Source organism: Camelus bactrianus, chromosome 3 (assembly GCF_048773025.1).
Source record: "Camelus bactrianus isolate YW-2024 breed Bactrian camel chromosome 3, ASM4877302v1, whole genome shotgun sequence".
Classification (NCBI taxonomy): domain Eukaryota; kingdom Metazoa; phylum Chordata; class Mammalia; order Artiodactyla; family Camelidae; genus Camelus; species Camelus bactrianus.
In genome coordinates, this window is record NC_133541.1 from 62,936,857 (window position 1) to 62,956,416 (window position 19,560).

At 39.3% G+C, this 19,560-nt stretch overlaps 1 protein-coding gene across 1 annotated transcript in view; it reads left to right on the top strand.

Moving 5' to 3' along the window:
• Nucleotides 1-19,560, top strand: part of ADGRV1 (adhesion G protein-coupled receptor V1) — a 471,474-nt gene that overhangs the window by 374,280 nt on the left and 77,634 nt on the right. Inside the window, exon 86 of the mRNA XM_074360351.1 lies at nt 16,146-16,303. Within this exon, the coding sequence (XP_074216452.1) occupies nt 16,146-16,303 (158 nt within the window). The remainder of the gene's footprint in view (nt 1-16,145; nt 16,304-19,560) is intronic.

The window sequence follows — 19,560 nt, forward strand, 5'->3', positions numbered from 1 at the left end:
CTTCACTGATTTGGTCATAGAAAAATCTCATATCTCAGCTTTGCTTCTTAATGGGAGACTTTGTATCTCTCTGACAGTTTTGTGTAATATTAGTAATTCCCAGACCTCCATAGTGACCTTATCCGATTTTATTTTCCATCATGGCATTATCACCATCAGATGTAGTATGTGTTTATTTATTTGAATTTTTTTTCGTATTTTCTGCCTCTCAGGTATCGGTCAGATTCCAGTTGTGGTCTAAGAGAAAGTTTTTACGTTTTAACTTCTTTCTGAGAATTTAGCTCAGGACAAGGTTAGATTACAAAGAATGAAGACAAAGAAGTATCCTCTAGAAAGTAAGCTCCAGGAGGGCAAGGACTTTCTGTTGTGAGGTTGTTCACTGCTCTGGCCCTGGAGCCTTGAACAGTCTCTGGCGTTTAAAAGGTGCTCAGTAAATACTCATTAAATGAAAGAATGGAGAAAACAATGCTTGTCTTATGGATTTGTCACGAGGATTAAATTGATGATTGTGTGCAAAAGTACCTAACACAGTATCTAGTGCAGGAGATGGAATTCAGAAATCCTGAAAGAACTCACACGGCACCCAGAAATGGCCAACCTGACTTTTAAATGGATGTAAACTGAGAGATACTGATTAAATGAATGTTTTAAATATAGTTGGCTTCTGAAAATTATATCCGGCATCCTGGTTTTTTATATTGAGTGAATTTTTTTTAATAATGATAAGTTCATTATGATTTCATTAGCAATTGGCTTTATGTTTGGCTTATAAAAGCTTCTTTCTTATAAAAGATGGAATAACATCCTAAACATTTTACCAAACCATGGGCTGAGAACTACTCGTGACTTTATTTGACCGGTACCTTGGCACTGTTTATTTGGTGATGATTACACCTTAACTGTAGAACGAACTTTCTAGCGTTTCTTTTCTGTTTTATTAAATTAATGTGAAGGAAGGCCAGAAACAGTACTCCACTTGCAACTCCAAGCAAAGGCAAGTATTAACATCAGGATCTCTGCTGTGTGTTTTTACGAGGATTATAGAAAAGGAGTTACAAAAAATAAGACATTTGATATTAGCGTATGTGATAGCCTAAAAACCTCTCTATTTTCTTGATCCTTTCTCGAAAAGATGCATCTTAGAATGTAACTTTCCAAAATTGCATAGTAGTAGCATTTATTAGATGGATTATAGTGTTTTGTACTCTTTCTGGTTGAAAGCGTTGCACTACAGGAGAATCTCCGCTGTATTTCTTTTAAGACTGCTACATGCTGATGGCTACACTGCTTGTAAGCTATCAGGAGAGTCCAGCTTTAGACCTAGCATTTTATATACCCTGTGTCTTGTTAAGGATGTCTATGTCAGACTCCAGTTATACTTTAGGAAGGATTTTTATTTATCAATAAAGAACAAATTTACATTGAAAAGATCAGGGGCAGTACAAAGGCCTCTTCTCCCTCCAGAAATATTGTTTCTTCAGTATTCTTCAGTTCATTGCTTTTATCTAATAGTAGTACTTTCTTCAGTTGTTAAGTTTGACCAGTTTCCAGCTAACAAAGGAAAGTGTAATTTTTCAAGGGTGGTGAATTACACCTCTACTCCACCCTGAGCCCCCTCCACGCAGCTGTGATCTAATGGATCACATCTTGTGTTCACTGGGTTGAAGGGTCCTGAGAAGAGAGCATTGATTCAGTAACTGCTTCCTTCCTGGTGCAGCTGCAATTTCTGAATCGTGTGGCTTCTTTTGAACTTCTTATATGGCTGCTCTCTTGAACTTTCCTCCATAATTATGCTTCACACAGACAGTAGCGGAGGGGGTGTGAAAAGACGGGTCTCTCTTTCACTCCAGGTCTTTTCTCTGAATTAGTAAAATACACAGTCCGTATATCCTTGGACCAATCAAGCCTATGTTTTAATTCTATGTAGTCATTAATTCTGGTCCCTGTCCCAAGTCATAGGCCCCAAATCAGAGCATACACACAAATCCTTGGCCTTGAAAGTTTTATAGCCCCAGAGGAACAAAGATTAATCATAATTATGTTATCTTCCTGAAAATCTCAGACTGTGCTTCCTTCTCAAGAGCACAGGTGATTCCTGAAGCAACAGGAAACAAAGCTGAGAAATTTTTGAGCCTTGCCTTTTCTTTGCCCTTGTCCGGGAAAGGGAGTCTGGCTTTTCCAAGGCTGTCCACATCATTTTCCTATCAGGTCACTTAAATAACAAATGTCCTTCTTGATTCTCATGTCATTTCTTTCTTGGCAAATATGATTTCACCATCCAGCTCCCCTGCACACAATAACTCTCTCCTGCCTTTGAGGTCCCGCCACGCTCCAGGTGGCTGTGTATCACTCATAACACGTTCCAGTAAGATTTAGCACAAGCCTCTCCTCCACAGGAGACTCCGGTCTTCTCTGGGTCAGGGGCCATGTATGATTCATCATCGATGAATAGCATGGCAAATCTCGTGCACAAAATCTCATGCACGTAGTTGGTACTTCATAGATGCACATTAAATGAATAAATAACAGTCATGTAAAAGTCGATACTGTAGTTCTCATGGATATAAGATCAAGAGTATTGTCTGTTATATGACACAATAACCATGTTGCTCTCCAACTGGAAAGAGTTGTGCTTCTCTTGAACCACTGAGTGTGTGTGTTCGCCCCTAAACATATGCTAGAGAAAGCACACCAGGATGAATGTACAGCCCATTTTTAGCAAATAGCGCTTCAGTACCCCACTCCTGATTCAATCTTAGTTTATTTTTTATTTGCTCCATTTCTCTCATTCTTATTTTATGTTGAGGATATGTCTTTATAAGCTACTTAAAACCCTTTTAGGAACATTAGTTAAACTTTAGTAGTTTATAGAAATAATACAGAAATGAAAAGAGGGTCAATTACCCCTTTGCTGAGGAGGAAAGTAGGGGGAAAAAATCCCCGAGGATACTATTTATTATTACTCAGATACTGAAATAACATGATAGGAGCCTTTAACACAGCTGCCTTAACTGCCAAAGGAAATGTCTTCTGAGGACATTAACATAGCTGTGAAAATAACAGCGTAGTCACAGTAAAGGAGACCATGGTGTTGGCCTGCGCTCCTTTAGCTTCAGAACAGCAACCACAGAGAAGCGCATCCCTGAGCAGTTAGGTGATCTACATCCCAGTGTAAAGACTTCATCACCCCTCACCTTTCTGTGGGTTCAAATCTAGGATTTAGTATAGACAATTTTGGGTCACCGTGGCAGAACCAAATAAAGATTTAAACATACATATTTTCAAAGATTGTATGTCTATCTTGCTTTCAAATGACTGAACATTGACCCACAGCCTTACCTTTTTTTCATTTGTTTGATTTTAATTGAAATATAATTGACTTACAGTATTATAGTAGTTTCAGGTATACTGTGCATAGTGATTCAATGGTTTTATATATTACAAAGTGATCACCACAGTGAGTCTCACAACCATCTGTCACCATACAAAGTTACCAGTATTAATGCCTATATTCCCTATGCTGTACATTGCATCCTTGTGAGTTATTTACTTTATAAGTGGAGTTTGTACACCTTAATCCCTTTTCCCTATTTCACCCACCCACTCCCTCTTCCTGAAAGCCAGTTTGTTCTCTGTATCTATGAGCCTTTTTCTGTTTTATTATGTTTATTCATTTGTTTTCTTAGGTTCCATGTATGAGTGAAATCATATAGTATTTGTCTTTGTCTGACTTATTTCACTTAACGTAGTACCCTCTGTGTCTACCCGTGTTGTCATAAATGGCAGGGTTTCTTTCTTTTTTATGGCTGAGTAGTAGTCCATCATGTATGTATACCACATCTTTATCCATTCATCTGTCAATGGACACTTAGGTGGCTTCCCTATCTTACCTATTGTAAATAATGCTGTAATGAACATTGGGGTGCATATATCATTTGGAATCACTATTTTCATTTTCTTGGGATAAATATCCAGAAGTGGAATCACTGGATTATATGGTAGCACTACTTTTAATTTTTTGATTTAAGTCATTGTTGTAGGTGCTGAAGGAAATGTTTGCTCTTCTGAGAAATGGTGTTGGACACTGGATTAGAGGTGATGATGACTTTGCAGATAAGCTTGCTATTGCAAAAAAAAATTATGATATTTACCAAATATATGAAATAGAGTATTAAATGCCATGTATAATTTCCATCCATGAGTTAGCATTATTAAGTTTTAGCAAATAATTAAATCAGTTCACATGCTAAAGTGAATGGTGATGGCTGTCCTTTATTGAGTCTTTACCACATGCTAGGCACTATGCTAAGCACTTTAATCAAGTTAATCTCATTTAATTCTCACAACGCATTTATGAAAAAAGTAGATTTTATTCATATTTTATCAACAAGGATACTGAAGCTCAGAGAGGTAAATTCACTTGCCTGTAGTCACATAACTATTAGAAAGCAGTGCCAAGGTTCACAGCCAGGGCCATCTGATTCAGAGTCCACATCTGTAAGGACTTCACTTTTTCACTCCCTGTTTTGTGAAATCATCATTTCCTTCTTGTCTTCCATTTAGAACATCCCAGACAAGTATGGGTTTTGATGCATTTTCCTTCATAATCAAACCCAGCTAGATTAGTCTCTATTCTTGGCGATAACAGGCAGCAGAATCTTCAAGCAAGTGTTTGATTTAGAGGAGATGGTATCTTCTGACTTCTCCCCACACACCCGAGTGATAGGCTTTCAAATGAGTTATGACAAGCAGTCTCAACATTTGGTGATATTTTATCATTTAAAAGTATCAATTACAAGATTTTATCATTTGAAATGATAAAGAGGCATGCATATCACACTCTTGAACTTTCAGCATGTTTTAAAAATTATTTCCACTTTGTGGCCCATGAGCTTTTATTTAAAGAAAGAGAGAAAGAGAAATAAAGAAAACAACAAACTTGTGTACCATCATAAAGGGAAATTTCTGAAGATGTTAGCTGGCCTGTCCCAGCTCTACATTGAAGAAGTTTGGCTACAGTTAAAAAGGGAAGAACTTCAGCCAAAAAATCTTTACTGCATGTTAGATCGTGATTTTTTTTAATTAAAAGAATTCAGAAAATTCATGAAGGAGATAGCCCTAAATTTTTTATGGCAGGTTTTGGACTATTTGGGGTTTTCTTACCCATTTATGATTAGACTCAGAAATTAATATTACTCTACTCTTCTGATTTCATTTCACTGCCCTGAAATCCTGTTGTTGAAATTACAGGACTTGAAAATAACAGGAACATCCTGTTGTCAAAAATAAATTCCTTAGGATAAAACGTTAATTCAACTGAAGCCAAGTTTTTTTGGAGGGTAGGAAGGACCTCAGCAGGAGGGGAGTTTATGAATGACAGGCTGCCTTTTGGAATTCACTGCTCTTTCTTCATATTTTTCCTATATCAATTTATTGTTTCGTGTGAATTTTTATATTTAGCAAAAATTTAGTCTGTGGTGTCGTTAAAAACTTTCATGAGAGGAATAAGTAAGGTCTGAGATGTTGGGGTCGAGAGGTTCTTGTTTTATTTGCAGAAAGAATTCAGAGACAAGACACAGAGGTTAAGAAAGCAAAGCAAGGATTTATTAAGGGGTAGGTAGTCCGCTCTCAAGGCAAGAGCGAGCTGACCCAGGTGGGTGGCTGCCCCAAGTTCCTTGGCAAGCTCATTATATGAGTGTAAAAATGAATGGGCAAAATACTCATTGGTGGGGAGGGGTTTGGGGTCATCTTTCCTGATCTTCATCCCAACTCCACCTTTCCACGTGGGGAGGAGGGATTTTTCATTCTTACTTAGTCTTGACTGGGAAGTTGGATGAGGTCATAATGAACAAAAGGTTACATTTGGATGGGGGTATCATAAGCGAAAGGTTACATTTGGACAGAGGTCATAATGATCGAAAGGTTACATTCGGATAGTGGGGATTCCTCTCCTGTCCCACCCTTCTGCCTCCAGGACACTTATCAACCCAGAAGGTGTGGTTTTTCATTAGTGCAAAGGATCCTGTTTTTCTTGGTCTGCCCCAGGATCCCTGTTGTTTACAAGACGTATGGTTTTCTGCTATTTGCCTGTGTCCCCCTTTCTCTGCTCATATCTAGCTACCTGCCTGCTCTAACAATTACTGTTGAGTATTATATTCAGAAATGTATGTGTTTATTGTTTCATTCTATGATTTACTCAATAGTTCCCTAGCTCCTGGGAATTTCATGTGCAAAGTAAAATAAAACACTGGGGATACTTTCTTTAAAAAGGGATTTTGGGATTATTAGGAGAATATGACCCCTGGAAACATTTTGGGTTATTTTTCTTGAGTCTGATTTATGCTTTGGACCCTCACTTGGATTACTGACTTAGGAGTTTAGACAGTCAGGTCCTGGGCAAGCTCAGAAATCCTTGAGTCTTGGTTTCTTCACCCATAAAGCTAGAGGGAGGGTGGGATGGCCCTAGCTATTCCTTCTAGTTCTAAGATTCTATGAAGAAAAAATGTTTTCACAAAGCCTTGCTTTCTGATAGTCAACATTGGGAATTGTCCAGCAGTCACCCCATTCAGAGTGCAGGCTTCCAAGAGGCTAGAAATTCTCCCTCTTTTAGAAAACCCTCAGCTAATTGGCCTTTTCCCTCCAGCACCCTTGGCCCTCTCTTCGGAGGTTTGGGTGGGAATGGTGGTTGGGAGGGGGACAGGAGGACAGCGGGTAGGAAACCATCAGTGCAAAGGCCTGGAGAGGCCGCTGCAACCAGCTCCATCTCCTGCTGCTGACGCTTCTGGACCAGGCCTGCTGTTATTTACGTCTGACTTCCTTGAGTATTACCTGCCTCTTGCCGAATGACCCGTAATACCGTTGACTTTTCGAGCTGGAACCAGGTTTCGACAACTGATTTTGCAGAAACACACATGAGTCATGGGGAAAAGCTGCAAAGGGAAAGTTTTCCTTCTTCCCCTCTTGCAGAGCCTTTGTGGACACAGGCAAAACATCTTATTTGCATGACTAACTCTCACTAAGTATCTCCTGACTGGTAAGGAATCCCAGGGGGAAAGAGCTGGAATCAAACCCCACCTCTTTCATGAAGTCTTCCCTGATTCCCTCAGTTTAAAGATTTTTCTATCACTGGATTCATACTGTTGAGCACTTTTCTCTAACACATAAAAAAGTTGACAGATGTTCACACTTCCCTACACTGCTATTTGGTATTGTCTCTTTATTTAAATACAGGTTAAGTCTTGTAGACATAAGAGGAGTTGGGACTTAGTAACAGGTGATAGCAATCATCATAAATACCTTTTTTGAGCCCCTGCAGCAGGCCAGGCTCTGAGTGGGGAACTTTACGTGCATCAACTCATCCAGTCCTCACTCCGCAGTCCTCACTCCACAGTCCTCACTCCACAGTCCTCACTCTACTCTCAGGAGCTGGATGCCATTGTTCTCCCCATTCTAATTTTTAGGAAAATGAGGTGTGGAGAAGCTCGATACTGGCCCAAGTCACAGAGTCAGTAAAAGGTGGACCTAGGATTGACTCAAGACAGCCTGGTTCCAGTGTCTTCATTCATACCTTATCTACTCACGTTATCCTTGTTTTCTCAAGAGTTGAAAGTTAACACTGTTGTTTTCAGGATTAAAATTTTACTAATAGCACAAAGAAGTATGTAGTGTTTTTTAAACAAAGCATGACTAACTTCCATTAACAATTTCTTAGTGATTTTAAGTCACCATTTAGGAACATTAGTTCTTGCAATGTGCTGTAAATGTTAATGTGAATTAGAGGATACAAGATATGGGTATGTGAGCATTCACTCCTACAGGGAACACTGTGGAAGGTTTTTCTTGGAATATTTGCAACTTGCACATAAAGCCACAGAAATGTGTGGGCCTGATCTTCAGGACAATGTAATGTGGTTGCTGTTTAGTAATATGTAGTTGATTAAAATCACTTCTACTAAGTGATTCTTGCCCCGTTGAGAAATGATTACCATTGCTGTCAGGATTTTTTGCCACTTAAAGCATCCACATCATTAACAGAGTGGCCACAGTGTCACTTTTGTAGACATATAGCTACACTTTTACTTCTCTTGTGTTTCCCATGGGCTCTAAATGAAGCACAGGTAAGTGTATTTTAAGAGTATTTGCGGAGAGAGCAGTACTTCAAAGCCTACGGAGTCTTAATCAGAGGAAGGATGGAATATTTATACTGACATGAAATACAGTCTCTAATTTCTTCTGACTATTTCTAAGTGCTTTGAGTTTATTGAAATCTCACATTTAAAGCACAAAAAGTCACATCTCCAGCATCAACCTGAGATCAGAAAGTACTTCATCCTGCCTGTGTGATGGGAGATTTGCCTTACCTGAAGCTGCTTTCCTGCTAACAGTCATATCTGAGTATCGTTGTCCACAAGTGCAATTGTGATTGGAGATGGGGGGTACAAAAAGATAAATTTTTTTGGACATTAATCTTGTATTCCCACAGTCACCTCTGTAAATTTAGTTTTAAACTTAGAAAGCCATATAATTTTACTATCTTCAGAAACAAGAAAGCCATAGGATTCGTCAGAAAAAGACTTTTTTGCCATCCATTCAGGGGCTTGGTGAACAAGAGGTAAGGGCAGGACACCTTTGAATGCTCGGGGACAATGACATTTTCCAGTACCTAACAATTTTGTATTATGAGAACAGAGCATTAGTACATGCAAAAAAATAGCAAGTCAGCCTGACCTTATTATGATTAAATTCTGAAGGGGCTTAATTCACTGGAACCTACCTAGAGCACAGTTGTCAACCACTGTCCAATAGACCAATTTCAGCAGTATCATCCAGTTGTTCAGGGAACAGATGGCTCAGAATTGAGTTTCTTGGAAAAGGGGGAAAAAAAGAAAAGGTCATTTGAGAGGGTATCATGATTTTCAGACTTTTTTTTTTAATGTGTAACTTGATCTTTTTTTAAATTTTTATTTTATTGAGTTATAGTCAGCAGACTGTTTTTCAGTGACTATCTCTATCCTGTTTAAACCTTGAGTATTTAATGAGCTAAGGATGTGGGCAACTATTGTCTCATTCAAAATTGGTATTCAGTGAATTAAAATATCTGCTCTTTTTGAAGTAGATGAAACAATATTGCTCCAATCTGTCCACAGTTTTCTTTGCTCAGTCTTTTCAAGTAATATAAGCATATGGGCGCTTTTTAAGTACTAAAAGGTGAGCCTGAGTCTTACTCTTTGAGGCAATTGTCAGTACATCGAGTTAGATAGGAATGCTCATCGTGGTGCGGAGTAAACTCTAAAACTATTAGACATGGCAATGGTAGCCTCCTACGTCTTTAAGAGCAACGTTGTTTTAAAAACAGCTGTGTGTTGGCTCCCCCTTTATCACTCACTAACTCTGAAATAAGGCCATTATTCATAGTTTAACCATGGCCATGCGAGTGGCATGTAAAACCCTACTACAGATATTTGAAGTAAAGGAAGTGGGGTTATAGAAGTATGTGTACCCCAGTGGCACTCTCATGGACATTCCAAAGTGGGAAACGAGGTATAACTGGACCTCAGAGAACCTGGAATTAAAACGCTGAAAACCAGTACTGCGGTCTTCATCTGTCAGGGACCACAGAGTCTCTCGTTCTTCTTGTTGTGAGCATCTGAATGCTCCTCCCAACCCTTCCTTCCTCCTCGCTTTTTTTCTGTCCATTTATTTTGTATATTCATTGTGTATTTACTCCAACATGGCTGTTTGCCCTGAATTTATAACAGCTCTAGTGCCTGCTGCTAACTGGCAGTTATCCATGTCAAATTCTCAAGAGCAAATAGCTGATGGGCTCAGCTCACCTCTTAGAGCTAAGTCACCAAGTTATAAATCAGGAGCAAGGCAGAAGAATGGCTGTCTTTGGGTCAGGTATCCATCTCAGAGCTAGTCACCTGTGTCTGGGTGACCTGGGGCTGGGGCTGGGGGATAGAGGCATATGGCCCATGGGGTCACCTCTTCCAGAAACTGTGAGCAGTGTGGGCAATTATGGAGTACGTCTAGTGCTCACAAGTGACGGAATCCTTACTCTTTCAGGAGTTCTTCAGATACAGTGAGATTGAATATTTACCTTCCATCCACACCCATCATAGCCCGGCACTCCTCTTCTTGTTTCATTCTACCAGTCTGCAGATCTGTTGTGTCCTCTCACTTTATTTAATAACTCCCTTCTTTTCTGCAGTGAGACAGCTCAGATTGCTAATCCCAAGCTCCTAAATATGACAGATCTCTGCTTCGCTATCCTTTTTGCTTCCTGTTGCTTTTCTTTATTTCTGGTTCTTCAGGCTGCTTTGACCATCACGTGTTACAAAATCTCGAGGCCTGATTTTCCCTGGGATTATGTAATCCCTTGTCTTCACTGCCAAAGAGATGTAAGGATTAATTTGTTAATTACATTAAGCTACTTTATGTCGCATGTGTGTGCGAGAAGAGTGCTTCTCAAACTTTCAGTGTGTACATGAAACGCCTGGGGATCTTGTTAAAATGCAGTTTCAGGAGCTCTGTCACGGGGTGCAAGATCCTGCGTTTTTCACAGGCTCCCAGGTAGTGCTGTTGTTGCTGATGAAACAACAACTTTGAATAGAAGGCTAGGTTCACTTGTTGTCACTATAATCTTCTTGATGGGAAAGGACTGTGCCTTAGGCATCTTTATATGCCCTTCCATGTCCAGCACTGTTCCTGGTACATGGTAGATACTCAGCTGTCATTTGGATTATGATTAAACTGAACACACAGGAAATACTGGATTTTCTATGCCTACTTTTTTTTAAGTGAGTGGTTTTCAAAGAGTGCTATAAATCAGTGAAATCAATAGACATTTATTAAGGGTCTAATTATGCAAAGGACTAGGAGAAATATGAAAAAAAATTGTAGTCTCTGTCCTCAAGGAGAACACTGGCATGTTTCCTACTTACTTTAATATGTCTTTGCTAGAATTCTGAAATAATTTTAGAATTGTAGGGGTAGCAGAATGACCCTATTTATGCTTCTAGCATTTGACCTCATATGCTTTATTTTTAAAATTTTTTATTAAAGTATAGTTGATTTACAGTGTTAGTTTCACATGTACAGCAAAGTGATTCAGTTATACATACACATATTTTTTCCTTTCAGATTATTTTCCATTACATGTTGTTACAAGAAATTGAATATAGTTCCCTGTGCCATACAGTAGGTCCTTGTTATTTATCTGTTTTATAAACAGTAATGTGTCTCTGTTAATCTCCAACCCCTAATTTATCTCTCCCCTCCTCTTTCCTCTTAGGTAACCATAGTTTGTTTTCTGTCTGTGAATCTGTTCTTGGTTTGTAAACAGAATTTGTGTCATTTTTTTTAGACTCCTCATATAACTGAAAGCATATGATAGTTGTCATTCTCTGTCTGACCTCATATACTTTGTCATTTTTCCTCATGTACAGTGAGGCTGATGGGACTCTTGTGATGTTTATGTGTAGAGATGCACGTAAGTACCGAGTTTCGTGCCTGGCACATGGTAAATGATCACTGCCAGTGTTAGTGGTAGTGGCGGTAGAAGTAGGAATAGTAGGAGTAATAGTTGTGATTGTTTTCATTATCAGGCTAATCCAGTTTAGGGAAATACTCTGCTCTTCCCCTTCGTCTCTAAGTCCATATGTTATCCTACTATGAGACTTCACTTTGTAGGGCTTATCTGAAATGTAATCTTAATATTGTTCTTGTTTAAAGTTAAAGGAAAATGAATTTAGAGTTCAGCCGTATGCACTACTACAACAGAAGGACAGAGAGAATACATTTTCCTACCTTGCAGCGGTTTAGCCTATACTGTTACTTTCTCTTCACTCCAATGTCTTCATAAATTTATTTATTAGAGAAAAATTAGTATGCTTAAAGGATCCCTCTTAACCTCTCCAGCCATTTTGAATGGAACAAGAAATACACACAGAAATACATGTATACATACATACATAAGTCCACAGGTGGATTTAGAATGTACGTTAAATAATGACATCATCTTTGGAAAGAAAGTAAATTGACTATGCAAGGAAAGGACTATTGAACTCATAGGTATTGGCTTTGGTGTATTTATAAATGATAAGCATCTACATAATGAATAACATCTGTATTCTTTAATAGAGCCAATAAATTGTTCTGTTGTACTTTCTACGTAAAGTAGAAATCGGTTCGCAATAAATAATGAATTCCTGATTCATCATACATTTAAACATTTTTAGGATAAAACTGGCAGACCATCTCCTTATCCCCAAATAAAGTAGGGCATCACCATGCGTTTCCACGTGGAAAAGAAAAAGTTGGCTGCAGCAACAAATATAACTGTGACGTAGATGCCATTGGTAAAGAAAATCTTAAGGAGACTTACCAGGGGGAGCCTATGAGTCATAACTATTATCATTGTCTTGTTGAGGAGAAGCACTTAACAAGGAAGACCTTTGAAACAAACATTTATTATCCTTTCATTCCCTAGTTGCTTTTTCATTACCTGTGTAACCCAGATGTAATCCACATGTCAGCTGCTTGGATCTCTGCAGGTCCTCCCGTTTGCCAGGTTCAGCTTGTTCTTGAAAATATAATTTAAATGGAGTCAAATTACAGTCTCATGTACAGGGAGTTCCCAACATCCCTTCCAATATTTTCAGCAGTTTCAAGTGGCGCTTTTGTCTCTCCGGGACTCTGTTTCTGAGCTCCACCTTATGCTGATCTCATACAGGAATAAAGAAACTGCGGTACCCCATGCCACCCACATAATTTTTTAATCAAGTTGGGTAATGCAAGTGGAAACACTTCAGTAAATATGAAGTGCCACCTAGGGGAGTAATAATCTGACTAAATTAGAAAGTGACATAAGGCATGGTGAATGGCCCAGTGCGGGGGAGGGGGCCTGAAAGAGGGAAACTTGAAGATAATGAAACAGCATTCACTTGTTTCATCTGGCTGAAAACCAAGAAAAGGATGAAGTCCTCACAAGATTTTGAAATAAAGTAGGATTGTCTGTGGGTCATAATAAGAAAGAAAATTTACCCAAGAAATGTTAAAAGGGAACAGCAAAAGTTACTCACATGATTACAAGAACCCAAAAGAGCATTCACCACCCAGAGAGAAGGGTCACCAGAGTGCTATGAAGTTGGATGAGCTGGTAATTACAAGGAGTTCTTTCCTCGCCCCTTCTCAGAAAGCAAATCCCCATGGTCTTTGTCTCATTTTCTGGTAACTGCCAGATCTGTCCTGGAAGCAGTAGCCACCAGCACGTTAATCAGCTGTTTCCACAGCCCTGCGTGTGCATGGCATTCAGTCTGCTCATTTCTTCCATTACATTCAGTTTTTCCAAGAATTTGTTCCCAGCCTTATTTCAGAGATGATTTCTAACGTAATATTCACAGTTTCCTAACTCCCCACATCACTTTCCTGTGCTCTAATCCCCAAACTACCTGGATGTACTGTACATCTTATTTGGTTGGACTTTAGAAAATTCTGGTTGGTGAGGGTTTTTTTGTTTGTTTCTTTCTTTTAAGGGTAAGATATAGTTCATTTATCTTGGGAACTTTTCAGTGTATGTGGCAAGTTTTATTCTACATCAGTAGAAATCCCATCCAGACAATAGTGATTAGAAAGTAAGAATACCTATTAGCTCTAGAAGAAAAGCTGAGTGAGAATTTACAACAAGAAAGCTTTAGTCTACGAGATACAATGTGGAATGACGTCGCCTGCCCCACTCGCTTTCCATGGACCGAGTCACGGGAGTGGCGGCCCTGTCTACTGTATGTGCTTGTGGGTTATCCTTTCCACCCCATCTCATTTGCCAATGATAATGTTTCCGGACAGTTGGGTGACCCCCCTAATCCCTAAGAGAGGTGGTACACAAGGCAGATAGTTTTTGTTGGAGGGAGACTGGGATGGAGTCACTGCTGGACAGGAGTGGGCAAGGGAGGCCCCTGGCAGGACTGCAGGGCTCGAAGTAGTGGGGAAGGCAGGAGGGGCTGCCAACAGAGCAGGTGTGCTGTGGGCCAAAGCCCTGTTCACTCATGATCTGGCCCATGTCGACCATGTGGAGGGCAAACTTAGGGCGCTGTCAGCAGCCTCGTTAGTGAGACATCACGACCTGCAGAAGCAGAGGGGAAAGGGGTTGCTTCAGGACTGGATAATTTTTCTGCCCCTTTCTCTGAAAGAATTGGCCCCCCTGGCCACCTCGTTGTACAAGCAGGGAGAATTGCAAATGAGATTTTGAAGAGTGGTGACTCTTAGGGAATTCCCCTCTCTTCCCAAAGCCACTGCAGGCATGCCTGGTTACTTCTGACCTTCCAGAGGTCCGCTTGGCCCAATTTATTTTTTGACCAGGATGGTGCGCCATTAAGTGGGGTTCTGCTTTCAAAGGTTTTCCCCTGAAATAAAGGAAAGTTTTCAGAAAAGCACTTCAAATAGAGAGGTGAGAACCAAACGTGGCCAGGCCCAGGCAAGTATAGATAGAAAGCTGGACCTGGTACCACAGCACTGTGTAGAAACGTCGATTACTCGTCGAGCAGCTCACAGTAGCTTCTTCAGTCATCATCCCCATTTTACAGCCTGAAATTGAATTGTGACAATATTTTTCATAATAAAAATAAAGCATTGAAGCCTGTGTGAGTTCCTTGTCAGTGTCTGTATTTGTCTAAGCCCCTTGAAGCCAAATCTGCGGCAGTGAATCCATAATTCAGATGAAAACAATAAGAAATCATGTAGAGGCAATGTACATAGACATGAGTAGCCAACATGATCTCTATTTTTAGTGCAGAAATCTCTTCAAGATCAAAGTCATTAGTGTTTGCCTGTTTTATTTAATTGTACACCTTTTACCTGGAAGATGCGGGTCTCATGGCATACAAATGAGAGTACAGGGAAGGATTCAGGCTTCCTGCTGTCCAAATTAAATTCTAAAAGCCAGAAAATTCATCATTCTGACATTTCTTTGCAGATGCAGAATGTGTCTTGAAATATCTCTTGAAATGTGTCTTGTTTCCTTGAGGAATACATTTAGCAGCTCATGTTAGTTAGAAACAGTATCTAAGTAAAGTCTTTAATAATGTGTGTCTTTTTAAATAGGAAATTGAGGGACTAATTTCCCAAATTGCATGAATGGGTGTTTCTCCTGATTTATCTATATTTTTAATTTTAAGATTTCCTTCTAAACAGGTAATTTTTTTTTCGTTGAGTTTTCAGCAACCATTATGTTTGGCTACATTGTAATCTTGGTTTACAGATATTATGTATTAAAAATGGAGAAGTTGGGGAAATATTTGAAAAGAGGCACCATCTACTATTAAGATTTCTTGTAATTTAAAGTATTGTTGTCTTGTAAGTTGTAGGACATGGGTCCTTTATAAGAATACCTCAAAAGCACAATTCTAGATATTGAGAACCTATTTAACAGTTGTTCATTTTGAGATTGTTTGTGAAAGATTTTATTTGAACAAGAGGATTTTTATGACCCATGAGTAAAAACTTCCAATTACATCTCTGAAACCATTTCCCGTGGTTTCAGTGTTACCAAAATAAATAAATAATGTTAAGTTAACCTTAAACCTCATTGATCTAAATAAAACCCTGTAATAATAGATACAGTTATGCAGTATAGCTTCTGAATGGAAAACTGTCATCCTTTTCAAAAGAATTAATGGCTCTGGGGAAATGTACGGCTTAGGAATGACAAGACTGTCATTCACTCAAAAAACAAAATTGTGTAAATGACAGAGCTGAGCCCTGGGAATCCTCAAATTTGCCTTTAAATAATACTTCTTTCATGAAGTCCTTAGTGAGACCCTGGTCTCATTAGGCCAAGAAGATAGAGCTGGAAAAGCAAGGATGCCTTTCTCACATTTATTTGGCTATCACCTTTTTTTTTTTTTTTTTTGAAGTTTTCTGAGCACCTCAGGATTTGCATGTTCCATGGAATCTACTGTGAAGCAGTGGATTCGATTTAATCACGGAGCCTCTATTCTAACAAAGCTCCAATTTGGCAAAGCAGAAAATTGCTTTTGCCAACTTTGGGATAAAAAGTGCTAGTATAACGTGATGATGTCATACATGGTGCATTTAGAAGTGTTTGTATTGAAGTCGTCTTGAGTTATCTCGTTTCTTCCCTCTACCAGGTGTTTCATCCCAAACGTGTATGCGGCTCTGTTCACTGCTGCTCTTGTTCCTTTAATGTGCCTCGTGGTGGTATTTGTGGTGTTCATCCATGCCTACCAGGTGAAGCCTCAGTGGAAAGCATATGACGATGTCTTCAGAGGAAGAACGAACGCAGCAGGTTTGGAACAAACTGTTTTCACTTTGGAGATGGGATTCTTTAATGGTGGGAAAGTGTCACTGTATGTTCTTTGTCAAAAAAAGGAGTCAAGTGAGACTCAGCTCTGAAGCCACAGGTTAAGTTCTAGCTCTCTGCTTTATCCTGCTCCTTGTTACTTCTGACATCTCTCTGTCTTCAGGACTCTGGAGATTTTATTGCCAGTTCCAGTTTTGTCCCTAGGATGTTAATGTTCAAGTAAGTGACTCACAGCCTTTGGGAGCTGCTTCCCCAAGCAGTCTTCAACTCGAGCGATAACAACCTGTTATCAATCTGCGAAATCTATGCATTTCTTTCAGATTCTGAGGCTTTCTCACACACAAACCTCTGTAATGCTTGTGAGTGCTACGTTGTGCATGTGGAGCTCTGATTGTGCTGACAGATGTTTAAAAACATATGTGACCAGACAGCTTCATAAGTGGCTACACATGTCTATGGTTACTTAAGCGTGCAAGTCTTTCCAGCTCAAGTTGGCTTTCACTGCAGCTCATTTTTTCCCTTTGAATCATACTTAACACGGGTTTTTATGATCTGATTCTTTTTCTGTGGTTAGATTAGAGTCTCTTAGGAATTTTGTTTAACTAGGAACAATAACCAAACACCTCCATAGAGAAAACTCACTCTAACATAGTTTGAGTGACTAGGATATTAGGGAGATTCTTACGAGCTGGGGTGGGGGATCCCTCTTGGGCCAAAAGCTTTTCTAAGCTTTTACAAATCTAAAGCCAAATGAATGAGAGAAATTCTAAACATCTTAGGTGTTTTTTGGAGTTTAGGCAAGATACCCTATATGAAGTACCTAGAGTAGTGTCTAATACATTATTGGAAGCTCGGTAGATATTGGCACTTCCAAGATAAAAAAAAGATTCATTCTAATACAAGATGAGCCTCTAGTTCCTGAGCTGGCTTAGGGAAGATGCAAAGCGATTTTCCTAGCGGTGTAAAGAGAAGGGACTTTTATACTGGTTCGCTGGGTAGGTTGTGGGGTCTCTTGTCTAGCCAGCTCTTCCCTCTTCCCTCTCATTTAGCATGCAATTAACATGTGGGCCAAAAGATTATTTAAAGTTATGATTAATCTTAAATTCTTCAATTAAAAAAGCAATATTCGTTGTAGATCTCCTACTTTTTCATGGACATAGAATTTATCCAGAAGCTATGCTTTCATTCAACTTGAGATTCCCATTATTAAAATGCATAATCTCTTTTGAAAGGAAAGTTTGCTTTCTATATAATATAAATGTGCCAGTGTTGACACATTTTCAATAGTGACAACATCATAACACATAACCTAATGTGTTAATCCTTTTCATACCTAAATCACCCCTATGCCTTTTGTATCATGGATACAGCAGATAAATGATGCTCTGATTACCTGCAAAATGTAGCCCTCAAGCCTTGAACATAATGGTAAAAGCTCTAGCCCACATGTATCTCAACTAGCAAAACCTCTCTTGCAACGAAATATTAATAGAAACATGGCTCTTAGTGTAGCTTTTCAAATTTAAAAAAAAAATTGTGGTATTTCCGATTCCCCTATTCCCATGGCAATCCAATCTAGTAGTCGTTATCTCACTTGAACTCTCACGGTGTTTTCCTGGTTGATCACTTTTTCTAGTCTTTTTCTTCTTCATTTCATCTTCTCAGATATCTGTATTTCAAAAGTGTGACATGAATTCTCTCACTCTCTAGCATTACAGTCATGCAGTGTCTCACTGCCCAGAAGAACATCCAGTCTCTCACTTTTATAACACAAGAGTCTCTCTAGTCTACCCCAGCCCATCTTTCTCATCCCCAAGTGAGTTACTATTTAGCCTGCATTCTGACCACGGCATCAATTTACTCCTTCCTAAAATTACCTGATACTGCCATTTTGCTCATGTCAGAAGCCCTCTACAAACTCCTTACCATTACCATTAGTTGATAAAACCCATGTGCTTAGTAAGTCATGTGAGAAAATGTGGATGAAAGAATGGGAGAAGGGGCTTATTACCCTCCCATAATCTTCATTATCTCCCCAAAGCCATCTTAAATAAACCAGTAATCTAAGTAAAAATCATATGCTGGACAAACACAAGTTAATCCCTAGGACCCCCGTCCAACAAGATGCTGCTCACTCTTTTTATAGAAATTCTGGCAGCTCCCAGGATACTGCCTCTTCTGTGAAACCTTTGGAATTGCCTCTTTACAGAACCACACCAGCCAAGAATTACCCCTGCCTCCATCTACGCCTTTAAAGCATTTTGTCCCTACAGCCATCATAGCACTTAGCACTTGCATGAGAACGGAATGGTGACTTTTTTTTGGTGTGTGTGGCTGGTTTCCTTAAATAAATTATGAATTCCTTGAGGGCAAGGACCATTTATTATTCATCTGTAACACCAGAGCGCTGTAGAATGCTCAAGGGATAGCAGGAGCACAATTAATATTTCTTGACTAAATGAATAAATTAATAATCATCAATGCACCATAAACTCTTATAATTGTAGAAACAGATCTGCAAGCTAAAACAGCATTAAGAAGAAGAGGATTCTGTTATATCATCAACAGTAGAAATTACAGAATTTACCTCATTGATCTGTTCATAGGTGTCCCTTTGGAAGTTATTGTCAGGACTATTATTTTTTACTTGACTTCTGTGATTCCTAGCACTTTGTGTTCAGCTTTCAGCTCTGACCTGATATTTCGTATTTTATTTGAAACCTCCTTTGACTTTCCTCCACTTGAATATGTTTCACTTTCCTCAAATTCAAAATTGCAAGAAAAAAACAGTCTGTCTATTCTACCAAGGAGCATTTGATACTCTGAGTTTTTCTGCTAAAATCCCATTGCACTGCCCTGGAAAGTATCCTGTCAAGATGGGACTATAAATTCATGGGTTGCCCACTCCCCTGCTCCGTGTACATATATAGCAGTTAACAACAAGCTATAATAAGAGAAAATTAAAAAGAAGATGAACTGTGGATCAGAAATAAAGCAGAAACATGGAGTCTTAGCTGGGCTGCAGCCAACGACCTGATGTTCCCTGGGTCCACAAGCCTGTGGATGCAGGAGTATCTCAGCTGCTGTGGTGACAAGTTGGGAATTAAGGGTCTCACCCAAGGCAGGTAGCCCAGAGCAATAGCACCTGCAAGATGCCTGAAACAGAGCTGCCACAGTAACTTGGGCTTTAGGTTAGGAATCTGGGAGCCCACGGGCAAGGCAGATGAAGCATCTTATCAAGT